This window comes from Scyliorhinus canicula, chromosome 20 (genome assembly GCF_902713615.1).
Source record: "Scyliorhinus canicula chromosome 20, sScyCan1.1, whole genome shotgun sequence".
Lineage (NCBI taxonomy): Eukaryota > Metazoa > Chordata > Chondrichthyes > Carcharhiniformes > Scyliorhinidae > Scyliorhinus > Scyliorhinus canicula.
In genome coordinates this window covers 77,589,677-77,610,329 of record NC_052165.1, presented here as the reverse complement: position 1 = coordinate 77,610,329, position 20,653 = coordinate 77,589,677, and the positions used below count along the sequence as shown (strand labels likewise).

Genomic DNA, 20,653 nt, shown 5'->3' with positions numbered 1-20,653 from the left:
TCCCAGGTTCGATTCCGGCTTGGGTCACTGTCTGTGCGGAGTCTGCACATCCTCCCCGTGTGTGCGTGGGTTTCCTCCGGGTGCTCCGGTTTCCTCCCACAGTCCAAAGATGTGCAGGTTAGGTGGATTGGCCATGATAAATTGCCCTTAGTGTCCAAATTTGCCCTTAGTGTTGGGTGGGGTTACTGGGTTATGGGGATAGGGTGGAGTTGTTGACCTTGGGTAGGGTGCTCTTTCCAAGAGCCGGTTCAGACTCGATGGGCTGAATGGCCTCCTTCTGCACTGTAAATTCTATGATTCTATGAAAATAAACATTCCAAATCATGTTTATAAGTTACATCCTGCCGTACAGCATAAAAATGTTAACTAATCACCTTTGTGCACTTCATTAGTGTCTTTCTTATGAGTGCCTTTGCCTAGTGCTCCTAAACAATTACAGCATGGCTGTGGAAACTACTGACTTTCATTGGGGAAGGCTGCAGATAGCTTTATAATAATAATTTTCATCAGTGTCACAAGTAGGCTTACATTAACACTGCAATGAAGTTACTGTGAAAAGCCCCTCGTCGCCACATTCCGGCGCCTGTTCGGGTACACAGAGGGAGAAATTCAGAATGTCCAAATCACCTAACAGCACGTCTTTCGGGACTTGTGGGAGAAAACCGGAGCACCCGGAGGAAACCCACGCAGACAGGGGGAGAACGTGCAGACTCCATACAGACAGTGACCCAAGCCGGGAATCAACCTGGATCCGTGGCGCTGTAAATCAACAGTGCTAACCACTGTGCTACGGTTACAGGATGCCCTGGAGTAGTTCTGACCCAAGAAGGCCTAATTTAGGTCTGCACCTTCTTGGCACGAGTGGCAACAGTCCAGCCAGTCTGGCTGAGGGGCATGAAGCAAGGTCACTGACAGTGAGAGGAGGGAAAATGCTGTCATCCCAAGATAAAATCGCAGGATCGTGTTCAATGGGGCCATTGCTACTCCTCAGCAATCCTAGTAATCTAGTGGTGTATTTTGGGTTGTGAAAGGCGCCGTATAAATGAGTTTTTCTTTCCTTTATTTAAAAAATATATTTTTTATTCAAACCAGGGCATACACAAACACAAAATCAAACAGATACATAACAATCCTATAATTTGATTTTTTTCTCACCCCCCCCACCCGCTGCTGACGAACCGGTCCTCAAACAGGGAAATGAACAGACTCCATCTCACTCAGAACCCTCCCTCGAAGCCCCAACTTAATCTTCTCCAGCTGAAGGAATTCTCCAACATCCCCCAACCATGCCGACACCCTCTGTGGCTCCACCGACCTCCAATCCAATAGAAATCACCGCCAGGTGATCGGCGAGGCAAAAGCCCCCTCCCCTCCAACAGCTCCGGCAGCTCTAATACCCCAAAGATCGCCAGAGGCCCGGTGAGATCTCCACCCCTAAGATTTTCGATAATGTTTCAAATATCGAGCCCGATAACCCCACCAATCGTGGACATGACGAAAATATGTGAACATGGTTTGCCGGCCCCCCCTCCAAATCTCTTCCACTTATCCTCTACCTCTGCAAAGAATCCACTCCTCCGTGCCTGCGTCATGTGTGTCCTATGCAGCACCTTGAACTGTACCAAGCTCATCTTGGCACAGGATGATGCTGCATTGACCTGGTGCATAATCTAACTCCACATCCCTCATCTCAACTCCATGCCCAGCTCCTCCTCCCATTTCTGCTTTACCTCCTCGACTGGCACTTTCCCTGTGCCCACCAGCCATCCCTAGAAGTCTGCGATCGTCCTGCCTTCCAGCTTACCTGGAGATAACAACCTTTCCAACAGAGTGTGTTCCAGTAACCGAGGGAACCTCCTTCTGCACAAAGTCTCATATATATACTGTATATATCTGAAATCCCCCCCGCCACCCCCTCCAGGGGCTGAAACACAAAAAGAAATCTTGGCTGAACGTTCATCTTGACCATCTGCACCCGCTAGCTAATGAAAGTGGGAGAGCATCCCATCTCCTTAGATCCCCCTCCATCAAGCCAGTCATGAGCCACCTGAATATCTAGATACCTGAACCTACTCCTAGCCAGCTTAATGGTAGGCCATTCAAATCCATCTCTCTCACAGGGCATTCACCGGAAACACTTCATTTTTGATCATATTCAATTTGTGGCCCGAAAAAGCACCAAACTCCTCCAATATACCCATAATCCTATCCATGCAATCCAACGGGATCAAAATATATAGAAACAAGCCATCTGCATACAATGAGAGTCAATGTTCCCTGCCTACCCTTACAATAGAAGAGCTCCTACGTGATTGCTTGGAGTCAATAGACTGGTCCATATTTAAGAACTCAACCTAAACAAGTATGCCATGACCATCACAGACTATACTGTATCAGCAAGTGGTCCCCTTCTCTGAGGAAGGATGTTCTTGCTCTCGAGGGAGTGTAACAAAGGTTTACCAGACTGATTCCAGGGATGGCGGGACTGTCATATGAGAAGAGATTGACTGGGTTGTCACTGGAGTTCAGAAGAATGAGGAGGATCTTATTGAGACTTATAAAATTCTAACAGGACTAGACAGGGTAGATGCAGGGAAGATGTTACCAATGATGGGTGTGTCCAGACCAGGGTCACAGCCTGAGGATTCAGGGTAAACCATGTCGGACAGAGATAAGGAGACATTTCTTCACACAAAGAGTGGTGAGCCTGTGGAATTCATTACCGCAGGAAGTACTTGATGCTGAAACTTTGAATATATTCGAGAGGCGGCTGGATATAGCAATGTGGGAGAACGGGATCAAAGGCTATGGGGAGAAAGCAGGGTTAGGCTATTGAATTGGATGATCAGCCATGATCGTGATAAATGGCGGAGCAGGCTCGAAGGACCAAAAGGCCTCCTCCTGCTCCCATCTTCTATGTATGTAGAAGACTGTGTGCCAAAGAAAGTCGTACGTACATTCCCCAACTGGAAACCATGGTATAATCGGGAGATTAACTCCCTACTGAAGGCCAAGTCTGAGGCATTCAATTTAGGCGACCCTGACCTATATACGAAATCCATGTACGACTCCGCAAAGTCATCAGGAATGCCAGGAGACAATATCAGATCAAGCTCGAGTCACAGACTAACATCATCGACTCTTGTCGGTTGTGGCAAGGTGAGGGATAGAGGGGTGCTGCCCCCGACAATGTCACAGGCCACCATCTCGTTAACATTGAAGCGAGACAAAAACCCAGAGCTGTGTGGGTCCTACAGGCCGATCACGTTGCTCAATGTGGGCGCTAAGTTGCTGGCCAAAGTGTTGGCCTCCAGGATTGAAGATTGTGTGCCGGAGGTGATTATGGAGTTCCAAACCGGATTTGTCAAGGGTAGGCAGTTGGTGGCCAATATTAGAAGGTTGCTTAACATGATTATGATGCCTCCAGGGGGTAGAGAGGGAGAGTTAATTGTGGCCATGGATGCAGAGAAGGCGTTTGACCGGGTAGAGTGGGGCTATTTATGGGAGGCATTGGGATGTTTTAGGTTTTGTAGGGGCTTTATCGACTGGGTCAGGCTGCTGTACCAGGCTCCGGAAGCTAGTGTAAGGACAAACAAGACGACCTCAAACTATTTTAGGCTATACCGGGGGACAAGACAGGGATGTCCCCTCTCCCCGCTGCTGTTTGCGCTAGCTATAGAGCCGCTGGCAATTGCTCTGAGAGCTTCTAGGGGCTGGAAAGGGCTGATTCAGGGTGGGGGGTGGAGCATAGGGTATCGTTTAATGCGGATGATTTAGTCCTATATGTGGCGGATCCAGGGTCAGGGATGAGGGAGATTACGACGATTTTGGGGGAATTTGGCCGGTTTTTAGGATACAAACTGAATATGACGTATGTAATCCAGACAAGCATCTCAGACATCTACAAAGAATTAATGGGGGCGGAGGAGACGCATACAGAGGAGCTGAAGCCTAAGTGGGAGGAGGAACTGGGGGTGAGATGGAGGACGGCCTATGGGCGGAGGCGCTGAGCAGGGTCAACGCAACCGCTACATGCGCAAGGCTCAGCTTGATCCAGTTTAAGGTGGTGCACCGGGCACACATGACAGCAACCCGGATGAGTAGATATTTTGGGGTGGAAGACAAGTGTGTCAGATGTGCGGGTGGACCAGCGAATCATGTCCACATGTTCTGGGCATGCCCAAAACTTAGGGGATATTGGCAGGGGTTCGCGGATGTCATGTCCAGGGTATTGAAGATAAGGGTGGAAATGAGTCCAGGGGTAGCGATCTTTGGGGTGTTGGAGGACCCAGGTGTTCAGGAGAAGGGAGAGGCAGATGTTCTGGTCTTTTCCTCCTTGGTAGCCCGAAGACGGATACTGCTGGCTTTGAGGGAGTCTAGGCCTCCGAAGTCAGAGGCCTGGTTAACCGACATGGTGAGCTTTCGCAGCCTGGAAAAGATCAAGTTCGCCTTGAGAGGGTCGGTGTCAGGGTTCGCCCGTAGGTGGCAGCCATTCATTGACTTCTTTGAAAATCTTTAACATCACACCAGACACTATCTTACAATCACCCCTTTATCCCTTAAGCAATACTATTCAATAGTGATAACAATACCCTTAATTGCTATCTTTACTCCCACTTAAACAACAAGAAAATAAACCATCATAGCTCTCAATCTACCTTAAATACTAATTTGCACAGAGGAATACTTGCTAGGCAGAGTTATTGTTTGAGAAAGAGATCTCCTAACACTGCTTTACAGAAAAGATCTGGCTCATGTCAGACCCATGCAGAAACTCTGGGTGTACAGCACGGTAGCACAGTGGTTAGCACTGTTGCTTCACAGCGCTAGGGAACTGGGTTCGATTCCCAGTTTGGGAATATTGTCAGTATGGCATCTGCACGTTCTCCCTGTGTCTGCATGGGTTTTCTCCGGGTGCGCCGGCTTCCTCCCACAAGTCCCGAAAGACGTGCTTGTTAGGTGATTTGGACATTCTGAATTCTCCCTCGGTGTACCCGAACAGGAGCCGGAGTGTGGCGACTAGAGGCTTTTCACAGTAACTTCATTGCAGTGTTAATGTAAGCCTACTTGTGACACTAATAAAGATTATTATTATGACTATTAGTTTCAAATGATGTTTCAACTGGGTTGTTTCAGCTCCCCCCTTGTCCTGTACCATACTGCTTTAAATACTTTTCTCTTTTAACTAACTGACAGCGAGAGCAGCACTGTTTCATTGTGCACACTGCTTCAGCCAGATCAGAACTGAACTAAATATGCTTTCTCAAAAGATCTGACGCCTTAGTTGCACCCAGCAATGACATCATCTCACCAAGTTGAAAACTAATTAACTTCCCAGAGAATCCCCTTAATCAAAACCAAACTGCATTAGCCCAATCTTTTTACGATTGTTATTTGCACCTCAAGTTTTGTTGCTTTCAATCTAAGATTCTTTTAAAACATGCCTTCAGCAGTCAAACACACTCTAACCCAGGCTTTTAGCCCTTGGTTCACCAAATATTCATCATACAATATATTTAAAATTCCTAATTCATCAGAACATGGACGCGATTCTCTGCCCCCCACGCCGGATGGGAGAATAGCGACATTTTTCACGCCCTCCCACTATTCTCCCCACCCCCCACGCCACGAATCGCTGCTTGCCGTTTTTTACGGCGAGCGGCGATTCTCCAAGGCCGACGGGCCGAGCGGCCGGGCCTTCGCGCCCGTTTCAACACGGCAGCAAACACACCTGCTCGCTGCCATCATGAAACGGGCGCCAGATGCCCGTTTGGGGCATCTGGGGGCCCAATTGGCACGGCAGTACCACGGCCATGCCAATGGACGCACTCTTTTCCCTCCGCCGACTCGCAAGATCAAGCCGCCACGTCTTGCGGGGCGGCTGAGGGAAAAGACGGCAACTGCGCATGCGCGGGTTGGCGTTGTCCAACCTGCGTATGCGAGGCCGACGTCATCGGCCGCGTCAGCCGGCGTGACGCTTGACGTGCGGCCTTGATGACCGTCGTCAAGGCCGCGCCACCGTGACGCACGGGGCCGCGCTCATAGCTCCGCCCGGGGGGTAAAATCGGCCCCGGATGTGGGCGTGAAGGCTGCCCTGGGTCACGGCCTGTCCCACGGCAGCCTTTACGATTCTCCGCATTTGCGGAGAATCTCGCCCTATGTGTTTGGTCACCTGTCTTTAATATCTCCTTACTTGGTCCAGATTCAATTTTAATAACATGTTTGTGAAGTGTCGGGTCATTTTACTGTGCTAAAAGCATTATATAAGTTATGGTCGTTGGTTTTAACATACCTTTCTGGTTTAAATTTCTCTGGTTCCAGCCAGTATTTGGGATCATAGTGAAGAACACCGACAGGAACTTCTATGATCATTCCTGCTGGAATGAACTGTCCTTTCACCCAACAGTCCTTCTCGCACACGCGGCCAAACCTGCAGCAGACCAACACAAGTGCTAGTTATTTCATCTCTTCCCTTTACAACCATTGACAAGACATATAATAAACTTTGTCAGTCTTTGCACTCCATGATTCCCTGACAGGAGGGCAAAGACCAGCTTCTGTCACTTTGACCAGTTTTCACCTCTCCTTTCCTGAAGGCACTAATGTCTGGCATGGGTATGTGAGCATCAGGAGCTCTTCATAGACACACAGGCAATTTCTACCAGAGGTGACAGGATAGCAACCAGAAGTGGGAAACCAGGGTGCATTTTTCTCCCATTCCCATTTCCTCATGGCAAGGGCCTCTGAAGGTGATATCAGCTCAGTTCAGCATAGGACAGGTCTCATATTTTGACCTTCTGGTCTGTGATTTTGTACTAATTTGGTTGGTGCTTGGGGTCATAGCAGACTGGGCTTTCATTTTCACCATACTTTATGAGCTGCTTCACTTATGTGAAGGGAGTGGAGTGGTTCTCCTTGGAGGAGAGAAAATTTGATAGAGGCATTCAAAGATAGAAGGAATTTTGATAAGGGAAAAGCGGTTTCTGGCAGGAGGGTTATTAACAAAAGGCCATAGAATTAAATTAATTGGTAAAAGAACCAGAGTGGTAATGAAGTGTTTTTAATTTTGTGCGGGAAATTATGACAAAGAATGTGTTGCAAAGGCTGATGGAGGCAGATTCATCGGTAACTTTAAAAAGGAAAATAGATACTTGAAGGATTAAAATTTGCGTGGGTATGGGGAATGAACAGAGAAGTGATATTAATTGAATAGCTCTTTCAAAGATTACTATAGCAGAGGAGCTAGTTTTTCTCATTTTAAATTGAGTGTTTATTGCTGGACTCATCGTTTGCTTTATATACAAAAAAAATCAAGGTTGGGCTAAGGTTACTAGCCCAAGAGGAAGCAATGAGAAGAAAAGAAATGGGGTTATTATTATCGAAACAGCTTAAAGGTAAGCTCCAAACCTGTAGATTTTTTAAAAAACACAGTAAAAAGTGCAGCACCATGAGATGCCTGTACCTGTAATACTTCCTTTAGGGTTGAATTTTGTTTTCTTATTTTCTATCAGAACATTTACTTGATATGTCTGACACAGCCTTAATATGAAGAAACTGCCTTAACCAGACAACCTATTGGGAATTCCTGCTTGTACAAAATTCAATAGAAAAGTTTGTAATATAAAATAAAAGTGTCCATGTTGTAACAATATTTTTAGGAGGGTTTTACCCCCTGTTCACAATAATCTCGTAAAAGTTTCAAGTCATGGGTGGAATTCTCCGTTTCTGAGACTAAAAGGTGTCGCCAATGGAGAATCCGTGGACTTTTACGACAGAAAAATCGGCGCTGCACCTTGTCCGATTCCGCTACCATTGAGGGGGGCTAGCAGTGGCGCCGAGTGGAGCACAGTCGATTCCCATGAAAAACGGTGCGGGATTGGCCGGGTCTATGATTGACACTCGGGAGGCTGCCAAGCTGCAGCCGCACACTCCCCACACACACTTATCGAAGCCAAAAAGATGGCACTGATTGTGCTGGAGATCGCCCATACAGCTGATGAGTTGGCTGGGGCCAGATGGCACGCATCTATCCGACCCCTGGCACTTGGTTTAAAGTGGGCTGTTAGCTGTGCACGCAGCTGCATGCCTGCCTTGCTGGCCGCTGCAATGATGCTCCGTGTCGGTCCACCCCAACCCCACAGCCCACCTTGAGGTCACCCTCCACTACTCCCTCCGGCTCTGGCAGAAGCCCCCCAGCCAGCGGCATGACTGTCGGCAAACTATGGCAATGATGGACACTGTCCATACACTCTCTCAGCATCTGCCACGCCAGCTTCATGATTTTTGAAAGCACAAGTGAACCACGCTTCGGGAACTCGATTCATTGGAAGCGGAGAATGCGGGTGGGTCCACTAATGATATGCAAAATGTTTAAAGTACGTGCGGCGTAAAATGCAATGAAACATTTTAAAGGTGATGGAGAATCGTGATTTGGCATCAAACCGGCGTCTGCCACGATTTTGGCTTCGGAAGCTATTCTCGGCGTCGGCTAACAGAGAATCCCGCCCCATATTTTTTTTTTACCTGACTCCAGGTGGGTACATGCGTAGAGACTCCGAGATGACCATGTCCAAATATGGTAAGTTCTGCACATTGTTGTAATCAGGGGTGGTCTGAAAGATGACAATGATGAGTTAATAGATAACACCATTTTTGTTGAAACTTTTGTTACGAATACCAGGTCTGCACTAGATTTTCTCTTGGGTTTAGTGACACATATCCACTGCAATAAATTCACCTTTGTTTTCCAAAATCAGTCATGATAGCGTCATGACTTTGCCGCTGATTGAATTTATTTCTATTTCCAACTCATCCAATCAGATATCAGCTTCACAGCACATTGGTTGCTGATAGGCTGACTAGTGTGCCTATCATTAAACAACAAAGTGAAAAAAGAGCTTTCATAGATGTTGGAACCAACAATTCTACGGACACGTGCTTGTAGGATTAGAATAGCGGTTTTAATATACTCACAACAGAGCCAGCCGGTTAGCCATTGAACTTTAGGTGAACTGGCCGGCTGACCATGTGGCACTGAGCTTTTATACAGGAGCTTCCGGGGGAGGAGTCCTGGGCAGAGCCAAGGGAGAAGCCCCATACAACTCGAGCATTCCCAGAGCTACTCCCCCTGGAGGACAGGTAGTGCAACTGCACTTACAATACAGACACATGTATATACAGATTATAGTCCGGTGTGAATCACATTCACCACAGTAGAATCATAGAATTTACAGTACAGGAGGCCATTAGGCCCATCAAGTCTGCACCAGCCTTGGAAAGAGCACCTTACACAAGCCCACGCTTCCACCCTATCCCCGTATCCCTGTAACCCGACCTAACCTTTTGGACGTATAAGGGGCAATTTAGCACTGACAATCCAGCTAACCTGCACATCTTTGGACTGTGAGAGGAAACCGGGACACCCGGAGAAAACCCACGCAGGCACGAGGACAACGTGCAAACTCCACACAGACAAGTCACCCGAGGCCGGAATTGAACCCGGGTTCCTGGAACTGTGAGGCACCAGTGCTAACCACTGTGCCACCGTGCTGCCCAATTGGTACAACTGGGAGGACAGCTTTTTTTAAATTTCAAACGGCCAGGCATACAGCAGAATCTGTGAATGGGTCACACAGACCCCAAAGGGAACCAAGATTGGCTAATGCTGTTATAAGGGATTGTGAACTTAAATAAAGAGCTTGTTCCTATAAGGCTTTATTAGTTGAAGGGATGCAAATGGATTTATTTGAATGAGGGCATTTTTTAGTGATGTCTTCGAAAGACACTTGGGCCTGAATTATTTGTCCATTGAATGTATGCACTTGGGCCCTGAAGCGGATGCATAATGTGCTTCTGGCCATAGTCAGGTATGAACATGATTTCATGCTGGCTGGCCAATTAGCACAAACCTAATTTACAGACAACTTTCTTTTATTTTTATTTTATTTCACCCTACCCTGAATCGAGGTTGAAGCTAAAACATAAAGGCTGCCTGGCCAATCAACTCACCTGTCAACCATAAAAGCGAACGGGCCAAGTAAAATTGTGTTCAATTAAATTGCCTATTTGATTGTTGGCGGATGGGCTTCCGAGTTTCCCGCGCTCCTGCAGACCCGAATATTCTGCAGGTGCGCGATTACATCAGAACACGCACCCAACGTCTTTTTGCGTGATTGCATGTGCTTCCAGGTCCGGTGTGCACCTGCCCAAGCAACGTAAACTTCTGGCCTTAAAACCTTATTTTATAGATTTTTGTCCTCATCTCTGCATTGGCCCCGTGGGCTCTCATGGTGGATACTGGTATCAAAGGTTGGTGGGCAGGGGTTAGCATGACATGGCACTAAGTTGGCACAGGAACTAAAAAAGACCATGAGAGGCGGTGGGGAAGTATTATTTGGCATAGGAGCTGTAAAAGGTCATGGGGGGATGACAGACATGAGGTGGCATGCAAAGGCATGGATGGAGTATTTGGGGGCTGGAGAGATATTTCACATTTTAATCTTTATTTTTAAACCTTGAGTATAGTCCAGAGTCTCAAGGCCTTTTGCCGAGCTGCCTGCAGCATCCTCAGTTCCTGGGTCGTCCACCCTAACTTCTAAATTAATGCTTCCCTCCCCACATTACCTCAAATATAATCAAGAGATTCATTGTCAGGTAAGCTATCCCTCCTTTTGCTTCTGGATCGGTTTTCAGCCTTTGACATAGTTGGTCACACTGTCCTCCCAACATCCCTCCACCAGCTGAATAGGACTGCTCTCACCTGGTTCCATTCTCATCTATTCAATCATTTAAAAAATAAATTTAGAGTACCCAATTCATTTTTTCCAATTAAGGGGCAATTTAGCCAATCCACCTACCCTAAACATCTTTTTGGGTTGTGGGGGTGAAACCCACGCAAACACGAGAAGAATGTGCGAACTCCACACGGACAGTGACCCAGAGCCGGGATCGAACCTGGGACGTTCATCTATTCATTCATAACCAGAGAATAATTTGCATTGGCTTCACTTCATGTTGCCACAATGTAATCTCTGGTGTCACCCAAGGATCTATCCTTGGCCTCCTGTTTCTCATCTGCAGGCTGCCTCTCGGCAACATATACAAAGGTGCAGTGTTAGTTTTCTGTCGATTGATAACACCTTGCTCTAGCTCACTACCACCTCTCTCGAATCCCCCACTGTCACAAAGTTATCAGAATTTTTATTCAACATTCAATACTGGATGACCTTAACTTTCCTCCAATTAAATATTGGGAAGACCAAAGCCATTATTTTTTGTCCCCGCTCAAAATGCCAATCCCCAGCTATCGACTCCATCCCTCTCCCTGGCAACAGTCTGTTTGCAACTTTGGTGTCATATTTGATCCCAGGCTGAGCTTCTGACTTCATGGGCGGGATTCTACAGCGCGGGGGCGGAGAATGGGCGTCAGACCCGCGATTGGGTCCGATGCCACTCCCGCAATTCTCCGGGAACCACCAATCGTGCGCGTGCAATCAACGCGGCGCCGGTCGTGGGCCATTAAAAGAGCCCCCCCCACGGCGATTCTCCGGCAACAACTGGCTGAGTTCCCGTCGGTGTGGTTCACTCATGGTTCCAGCCGGCGGGATTTCGGAGTCCGCAGCTGCCCCGGTGGTGGGCGGGGGATCGGTCACCAGAGGTGGGGGGGTGGGGGGCTCCAGGAGGGCCAGGCTCACGATCGGGGGCAGCCGATTGGCGGGTGTGTGCGGTCTCGGGGGTGGGGGGGGGGGCTATATTGTCAGGTCCGGTCCACGGTGCGTGTCCACCATGTTGCGCGGGGCTGCCGCGCGCATGTGCGGACCCCTGGCCGGAAGTGCAGGGCCCCGTATCGGCAGCCGGAGCTGCGAGGACTACTCCGGGGCCCTGTCAGCCCCCTTCAAGTAGGAGAATCACTCTGGACCTTCTCCAGGAAAATCCAGAGTGATTTGCGCCTGTTTTCTCGCGGGCGTGAGGACATAGCCCCATTATCAGAGAATTCCGCCCCATATTGGGGCAGCAGGGTAGCATGGTGGTTAGCATAAATGCTTCACAGCTCCAGGGTCCCAGGTTCGATTCCCGGCTGGGTCACTGTCTGTGCTGAGTCTGCACGTCCTCCCTGTGTGTGCGTGGGTTTCCTCCGGGTGCTCCGGTTTCCTCCCACAGTCCAAAGATGTGCGGGTTAGGTGGATTGGCCATGCTAAATTGCCCGTAGTGTCCTAATAAAAGTAAGGTTAAGGGGGGGGGGGGTTGTTGGGTTACGGGTATAGGGTGGATACGTGGGTTTGAGAAGGGTGATCATGGCTCGGCACAACATTGAGGGCCGAAGGGCCTGTACTGTGCTGTACTATTCTATGTTCTATATTTGTCACTAAAGGCCTCCGATTTCCATCTCTGGTGAGTCGCCCTGTCTCAACTCATCTGCTGCTGAAATCTTCATTCATGCCTTCGTCGCTCTAGACTTGACTATTTCAATGCACCGATCTCCCACATTCTCTCTGTGAACTTTCCAAAACCTTACAGCCTTTGTCTTAACTTGCAGCAGATCTTGTTCCCCTATCACCTCTGTGCTTGCTGATCCACACTGGCTCCGAATCAAGGAATGCCTTGATTTTAAAATTCTCGCCCTTGCTTTGTAATCCCGCCAGGGCCTTCACCCTCTCTTATTATATAATATACTCCATCCCCACCCCTCCAAGGTATCTGTGTTCCTCAAATACGGGTCTCTTTTGCATCGCCAATTTTTAAAAAAAAATAATTTTTATTGAAAAATTTTGATTTTATACAACATCAAACCATACTAAAATACCAACGATAACAGTAATAACAACAATCATGAACCTTCGCCCCTCCTCAATGATCAACCCAACATATTAACAACTTAAATTAACACAACGTTAAGTTACATAACCGTAGCGAAAAACTATAGAAACTAAAATAATGCCCCCCCTCTCCCCCCTCCCTCTCTCTCCCCACCTCCCCCTCCCACCTCTCTCTCCCCCCCCCTCCCTCTCTCTCCACCCTCCTCCCCCCTCCTCCCCTCCCCCCCTCTCCCCCTCCCCCCTCTCCCCCCTCCCTCTCTCTCCCCGCTCCCTCTCTCCCCCCCTCCCTCTCTCTCCCCCTCCCTCTCTCTCCCCCCTCCCTCTCTCTCTACCCCCTCCCCCTCTCTCTCCACCCCTCCCCCCTCCCCTCCCCCCCCTCCCCCCTCCCTCTACCTCCTCCCCCTCCCCCCTCCCTCTCTCCCCTCCCCCCTCCCCCTCCCCACTCCCCCTCCCTCCCCTCCCTCTCTCCCCTCCCCCCCTCCCCACTCCCCTCCCCACCCCCCCTCCCTCTCCCCCTCCCCCTCTTCTCCCCTCCCCTCCCTCTCTCCTCCTCCCTCCCCCCCTCTCTCTCCTCCCCCTCCCCCCTCCCTCTCACTCCTCCCCCTCCCTCTCTCTCCTCCCCCTCCCCCTCTCTCCTCCCCTCCCCCTCCCTCTCCCCCCTCTCTCTCCTCCCCCTCCCCCTCTCTCTCCTCCCCCTCCCCCTCTCTCCTCGCCCCTCCCTCCCCCCTCCCTCCCTCTCTCTCCTCCCCCCTCCCCCTCCCCCCTCCTCCCTATCTCTCCTCCCTCTCCCCCCTCCCCCTCCCCCCCTCTCTCTCTCATCCCCCTCCCCCTCCCTCTCTCTCCTCCCCCTCCCTCTCTCTCCTCCCCCCTCCCCCCTCCCTCTCTCTCCCCCTCCTCCCCTCCCTCTCTCGCCCTCCCTCCTCCTCCCCTCCTCTCTCCCCCTCCCTCCTCCTCCCCTCCTCTCCCCCTCCCTCTCCTCCCCCTCCCTCTCTCTCCTCCCCCTCCCTCTCTCTCCCCCTCCCTCTCTCTCCTCCTCCTCCCTCTCTCTCCTCCCCCCTCTCTCTCCTCCCCTCTCTCCTCCTCCCCCCTCTCTCTCCTCCCCCTCTCTCTCCTCCCCCCTCCTCTCTCCTCCCCCTCCCTCCCCTCCCCCCTCCTCTCTCCCCTCCCCTCCCCCTCCTCTCTCCCCTCCCCCTCTCTCTCTCTCTCCTCTCCCTCCTCCCTCTCTCTCCTCCCCCTTCCCTCTCTCTCCTCCTCCCCCTCCCTCTCTCCTCCCCCCCTTCCCTCTCTCTCCTCCCCCTCCCCCTTCCCTCTCTCTCCTCCCCCTCCCTCTCTCTCCTCCCCCGTCCCTCACTCTCCCCCTCCCTCTCTCCTCCCCCTCCCTCTCTCCCCCTCCCTCTCTCCCCCCCCTCTCTCTCCTCCCCCCTCCCTCTCTCTCCTCCCCCCCTCTCTCTCCTCCCCCCTCCCTCTCTCTCCTCCCCCCTCCCTCTCTCTCCTCCCCCCCTCCCTCTCTCTCCTCCCCCCCTCCCTCTCTCTCTCTCCCCCCACCCTCTCTCTCTCTCCCCCCTCCTCTCTCTCCTCAACTCCCCCCCCCCTCCCCCGGGTTGCTGCTGCTATTGACCAAGATACCTATCTTTGAGCCCGGAAGTCCAGAAAAGGCTGCCACCGTTTATAGAACCCTTGTACTGATCCTCTCAGGGCAAATTTGACCCTTTCCAAATTTATAAATCCCACCATGTCATTGACCCAGGTCTCCACACTTGGGGACCTTGCATCCTTCCACTGCAGCAAGATCCTCCGCCGGGCTACTAGGGACGCAAAGGCCAGGACACCGGCCTCTTTCGCCTCCTGCACTCCCGGCTCCACCGCAACTCCGAAAATCGCGAGTCCCCACACTGGTTTGACCCTGGATCCAACCACCCTCGACACCGTCCCCGCCACCCCCTTCCAGAATTCTTCCACTGCTAGGCATGCCCAGAACATATGGGCGTGGTTCGCTGGACTCCCCGAACATCTGGTGCACCTGTCCTCACCCCCAAAGAACCTACTCATCATAGTCCCGGACATGTGGGCCCGGTGCAGCACCTTAAATTGGATGAGACTAAGCCTCGCACATGAAGAGGAAGAGTTGACTCTCTCCAAGGCATCCGCCCTAGTCCCGTCCTCTATCTGCTCCCAAAGTTCCCCCTCCCATTTAGCCTTCAGCACCTCCACTGACAACTCCTCCACCTCCTGCATTACCTTATAGATGTCCGACACCTTCCCCTCTCTGACCCACACCCCCGAAAGCACTCTGTCCATCGTACCCCGCGAGGGCAGCAAAAGGTATCTCTCTACCTGTCACCTAGCAAACGCCTTTACCTGCAAGTATCTGAACATGTTCCCTTGGGGAAGCCCAAATTTATCTTCCAGTTCCCCCAGGCCCACAAACCTCCCGCCAATAAACAGGTCCCTCAATTTACTGATGCCCACCTTTTGCCACCCCCTAAATCCCCCATCCTTGTTCCCCGGGATGAACCGATGATTGCCACCCAATGGAGCCTCCATCGAGCCCCCTGTTTCCCCCTATGACGTCTCCGCTGTCCCCAGGCTCTTAGGGTCGCCGCCACCACCGGGCTCGTGGTAAACCTCTTAGGGGAGAACGGCAACGGCGCCGTTACCATGGCACCCAGGCTCGTATCTCTACATGACGCCATCTCCATTCTTTTCCACGCCGCCCCTCCCCCCTCCATCACCCATTTACGCACCATTGACACATTGGCCGCCTAATAGTTACCCAAAAGGTTGGGCAGGGCCAGCCCGCCTCTATCCCTCCCTCGCTCCAGGAAAACCCTCTTCACTCTCGGAGTCCCATGTGCCCATACAAAGCTCAAGATACTGATAGTCACTCTCCTAAAGAAGGCCCTGGGGATGAAGATGGGCAGGCACTGAAAGAGGAACAAGAACCTCGGAAGAACCGTCATTTTGACGGACTGCACCCTCCCCGCCAATGACAATGACAGCATGTCCCACCTCTTAAACTCCTCCTCCATCTGATCTACAAGTCTGGTGAAATTATGTTTGTGAAGAGTCCCCTAGTCCCTGGCCACCTGCACTCCCAGATACCTAAAACTCTTCCCTGCCCGCCTAAGCGGGAGCCTACCAATTCCTTCCTCCTGGTCTCCAGGGTGCACCACAAACACCTCACTCCTGCCTAAATTTAGTTTCTAACCTGAAAAGGTCCCAAACTCAGCTAGCAGCTCCATCACCCCCGGCATCCCTCCCACTGGATCCGCCACATACAGTAACAGGTCATCGGCATACAACGACACCCTATGTTCCTCCCCACCTCGCACCAAACCTCTCCACCTCTCTGAATCCCTCAACGCCATCGCCTCGATTGCCAATGCAAACAACAAGGGGGACAGGGGGCAACCCTGCCTGGTCCCTCGGTAAAGCCGGAACTACGCCGACCTCCTCCCATTCGTGGCCACGCACGCCATCAGGGCCTCATATAGCAGCCTCACCCATCTAATAAACCCTTCACCAAATCCAAATCTCCCCAACACCTCCCATAAGTACCCCCACTCCACTCTATCGAAGGCCTTCTCCGCATCCAGCGCCACCGCTATCTCTGCCTCCCCCTCAATCGCCGGCATCATGATGACATTCAACAATCTCCGCACATTCGTGTTCAGTTGCATCGCCAATTTTAATTGCTCCACCGTGCCTTTGCCCCAAGACCTAAAATTCCCTCCCTACAACACTCCGCTCTCGACCTTGCTTTCCTCCTTGAAGGCCCTTCTTAAAGTCTACCTCTTTAACTAAGCTCTTGGTGATCGGACCTAATATCTCCTTATGTGGCTTTGTGTCACACTTCATTTTACAATTCCATGAAGCACCTTGGGGAATTTCAATATTGTTGCTATGATTAGTCAACAACTGCATCATTATTTTATCATGCAACTGGCAGGCTGGCAGGAAAGGAACCAGATGGATCCAGGCCTCTAGTAATTTTGTGTGTCCCTAATTGGGCTAGTGATTTTTTTTCTCTCTCAATGTTGGTATGAATAAATGTATGTCCTAAAAAGCCAGCCTACTGCAACTCACACTTGGCGAGGTACCAATGTAACCTAGATGTTTACTGCTCACTGAAGCGGATGTATAAAATTGTTGGTATGAAAAGGAACTTTATTGTTTGCAGGAGATAAGCAATTCAGGCATGTGCTGATCTACAGCCTGAATCTATAATTTATGGCAAAATCTCTTTCAAGCCATTTATCTATATCAAGTCTTGGAAATACACTATCTGTCTTGCAATTTAAAAGTCCTTCTCATCAAACCAAAAACTTGCATTTATTTTTTAAAACCAGAAGTTTTTAATCATTTTATAGGTGCCTTGTGACATTGCTATTTTGGTGCAATCTATACTTTTTTTTCAATCAGGACCTGGTGCTTAATCACACAGCAAATTATGTGCCAGTGATTGGCTCAGCACAGTATATTAGCTGGAAACATTTTAACTCCAATGGCAGATTAGTGGAAGCTGACTGGTGTTGATGAAGAAACGAGACTTGATGAGTGTAATGTGGTTAATGTATGCGGATTTTCAAAAGGTGTTTCATAAATTGTTACATCATAGACTTGTTAGCGGCTTCCGGTTGCGGCTATGACCAGCTAAGTCGCACATTTGGCAGCTCCTGCGACAAAGGTGTTTAAGGGCCGATTGGAGGGCCCCGACGGTACTGTAAAGACGAATCCCGGTGGGGGAAGGCTCCCTGAGGAGAGTGAGACCAACTTTATGGTCGGTACTCGGAGTGGGGCGACAAAAAAAGCGGCAGCAGCTCCCCGAAAAAAGCGGGGGAAGAGGACCAAAATGGCGGCCGGTGGCGCACTAGAAGATTGGAGAAAATGGGCGGAGGAGCAGCAGGCCGCTCTCCTCCGGTGTTTTACGGAGCTGAAAGTGGAACTCTTAGAGTCTATGAACGCGACGACCACAAGGCTGATGGGGGCCCAGGCGACCCAAGAGGCGTCGATAAGAGAGCTGCAGCAGGAGATGACTGCAAGGGAGGAGGAGGCCACGGTCCTCGTGGGAAAGGTGGAGGTGCACGAGGCACTCCACCTGAAATGGCAGAGCCGCTTTGAGGAGCTGGACACTCGAATGAGGCGGAAGAACTTGAGGATCCTGGGCCTAGCAGAAGGCCTGGAGGGGCCTGATCTCCCGAAATATGTAGCGGAGATGCTGAGCTCCCTGATGGGAGAGGGGGCCGGTCCATCGCCTCTGGAGCTGGAAGAAGCATATCGGGTCATGGCTAGGCGGCCTAGGGCGAACGAGCCCCCGAGGGCGGTGCTGGTGCGATTCCAGCGTTTCTGTGATCGGGAGAAAGTGCTGAGGTGGGCCAAGAGGGAGAAAAGCAGCAAATGGGAGAATTCGACGGTGCGGATATATCAGGACTGGAGTGCGGAGGTGGCAAAGCGGCGGGCCCGGTTTAACCGGACGAAGGCGGTGCTGCACGCAAAGAGGATCAAGTTCGGAATGCTGCAGCCAGCGCGCTTGTGGGTCACCTACAAGGACCAGCACCATTACTTTGAGACCCCAGAGGAAAAGCTGGACCTGAACTAGAACTTGGGAACGCCGGCGGTCGAGGCCGCCCGAGTACCCTTGACTGATCAAGTGGCCCATGTCTTTCTTAGGCCAGGTCGGAACTTGGTTAAAGTTGATGGATCGTTTGGTTTCTTTGAAACTTGTGTTATGGGGGGTTTCTTTGTTCCTTTTTGTGTGTCTCTTCCCGTTGCCAACTTCCCTTAATTATTGTTGTTGTAGGGGGGGCTTTTTTACTGTTTTTTGATCTGTTCTTTAAGGGTTATGGTTACTGTTCTGTTCGATGGAGGGTGATGGTTAAATACGTTATTATTGGGTAGTTATTTAGTTATGCAGGCATAGTTATGTATTTATGTATTTATTTGAGATTTGTTATTTATATTGTTATATTGTTAAGTTGGGGAGGCGGGACGGGGGGGGTGCAAGTTGGTTATGCGTGTTTTCTTTTTCTCTTTTTCTTCCTCTCGTTTTAAGGGGGCTTTTTTATGGGCTTGGATGGGGACGGGGGTGGAATTGAAGATGGCGGGGTAGGGTGTGGCCGGGCGAAAGCGCGGGCTTTCCCCTGTTTCCCGCGCGCGGGACGGAGGAAGGGGGAGGAGAGAAGAGTGGGGTGTGGCCAGCAATGGCGGCTTTTCCCGCGCTGAAGCGGGGTCAGAGAGGGATGGCAAGGGGGGGGGGAGGCCCCTCCCCCCCCCACATCGGGAGGAGTCGGAGTGTGGCAGGGGCAGCCGGGTCAGCGAAAAACAGCTGACTCTCGGGAGTACGATGGTGGATACACCGCGGCTAGGAGGGGTCCTAGCCAGGGGGGGGGGGGGGGGGGAAGGGGGGTTAGGGGGGGATACCGGGTTGCTGCTGGAAAGGCCGAGGACGGGAAGGGAAGAACGGGAGGAGAGAGGGGGGGGGGGCCATCGCCATGGGGAACGGGTCAGAAGGGGAGGGTCGACCCGGGGCGAACAGGGGACAGGACATGGCTAATAGACAGGGGACAGGGACAGGTCGCTCCGCGACCCGGTTGATTACTTGGAACGTGAGGGGGCTGAATGGGCCGGTCAAGAGAGCAAGGGTTTTTTCACACCTAAAGGGACTGCAGGCGGATGTGGCAATGTTGCAGGAGACTCACTTGAGAGTAGTAGACCAGGTACGCCTGAGAAGGGGGTGGGTGGGACAGGTGTTCCACTCAGGCTTGGACGCAAAGAACCGGGGGGTGGCGATTTTGGTGGGAAAGAGGGTGTCGTTCGTGGCGGCGCAGGTGGTAGCAGATAAGGAGGGTAGGTACGTGATGGTGAAGGGTAGGCTGCAGGGAGAGAATGTGGTGCTGGTGAATGTGTATGCCCCAAATTGGGATGACGCGGGTTTTATGAGGCGCCTGTTGGGCCTCATTCCGGGTCTGGAGGCAGGGGGCCTGATCATGGGGGGGGACTTCAATACAGTGCTCGACCCTGGGCTGGACAGATCGAGTTCCAGGACGAATAGGAGGCCGGCAGCGGCAGAGGTGCTAAGGGGGTTCATGGAGCAGATGGGGGGGGGGTAGACCCTTGGAGATTTGGCAGGCCAAGGGCGAGGGAGTATTCTTTTTTCTCCCACGTCCACAGGGTGTACTCCAGAATAGACTTTTTTGTACTGAGCAGGGGGCTGATTTCGAGAGTGCAGGACACGGAGTACTCGGCCATTGCGATTTCGGACCATGCACCACACTGGGTAGAGGTAGAACTGGGGGAAGCACGGGACCAGCGCCCGTTGTGGCGCCTGGATGTGGGGCTGCTGGCGGACGATGAGGTGTGCGGAAGGGTCCGGAAGGGCATTGAGAGATATCTGGGCACGAACGACACGGGCGAGGTGAAGGTGGGGGTAGTCTGGGAGGCCCTGAAAGCAGTGATCAGAGGAGAGCTGATCTCCATAAGGGCACACAGAGAAAGGAAGGAGAGGCAGGAGAGGGAGAGACTGGTGGGGGAACTTATAGAAGTGGACAGGAGATATGCGGAGACACCAGAGGAGGGGCTGTTGAGGGAGCGGCGCAGTTTACAGGCCCAGTTTGACCTACTGACCACTAGGAAGGCGGAGACGCAATGGAGAAGGGCACAGGGCGCGGTCTATGAGTACGGGGAAAAGGCGAGCAGGATGCTAGCACACCAGCTGCGCAAGCGAGATGCAGCCAGAGAGATTGGGGGAGTGAGAGAGAAGGGAGGGAACGTAGTGCAGAAGGGGCAAGAGGTGAACGGGGTCTTCAGGGATTTCTACAGGGAATTGTACCGGTCTGAGC

The 20,653-nt window shown here is 51.5% G+C and overlaps 1 protein-coding gene across 3 annotated transcripts in view; it reads right to left on the bottom strand.

The window, feature by feature from the left end:
• The window catches only part of tbxas1 (thromboxane A synthase 1 (platelet)), a 321,143-nt gene that overhangs the window by 33,202 nt on the left and 267,288 nt on the right, over positions 1 to 20,653 (bottom strand). For all 3 annotated transcript variants that reach the window (XM_038780696.1, XM_038780697.1, XM_038780698.1), the window contains 2 exons: positions 8,524 to 8,612; positions 6,293 to 6,430 (listed from right to left, as the gene is read on the bottom strand). In XM_038780696.1, coding sequence (XP_038636624.1) covers positions 6,293 to 6,430; positions 8,524 to 8,612 — 227 coding nt within the window. The remainder of the gene's footprint in view (positions 1 to 6,292; positions 6,431 to 8,523; positions 8,613 to 20,653) is intronic.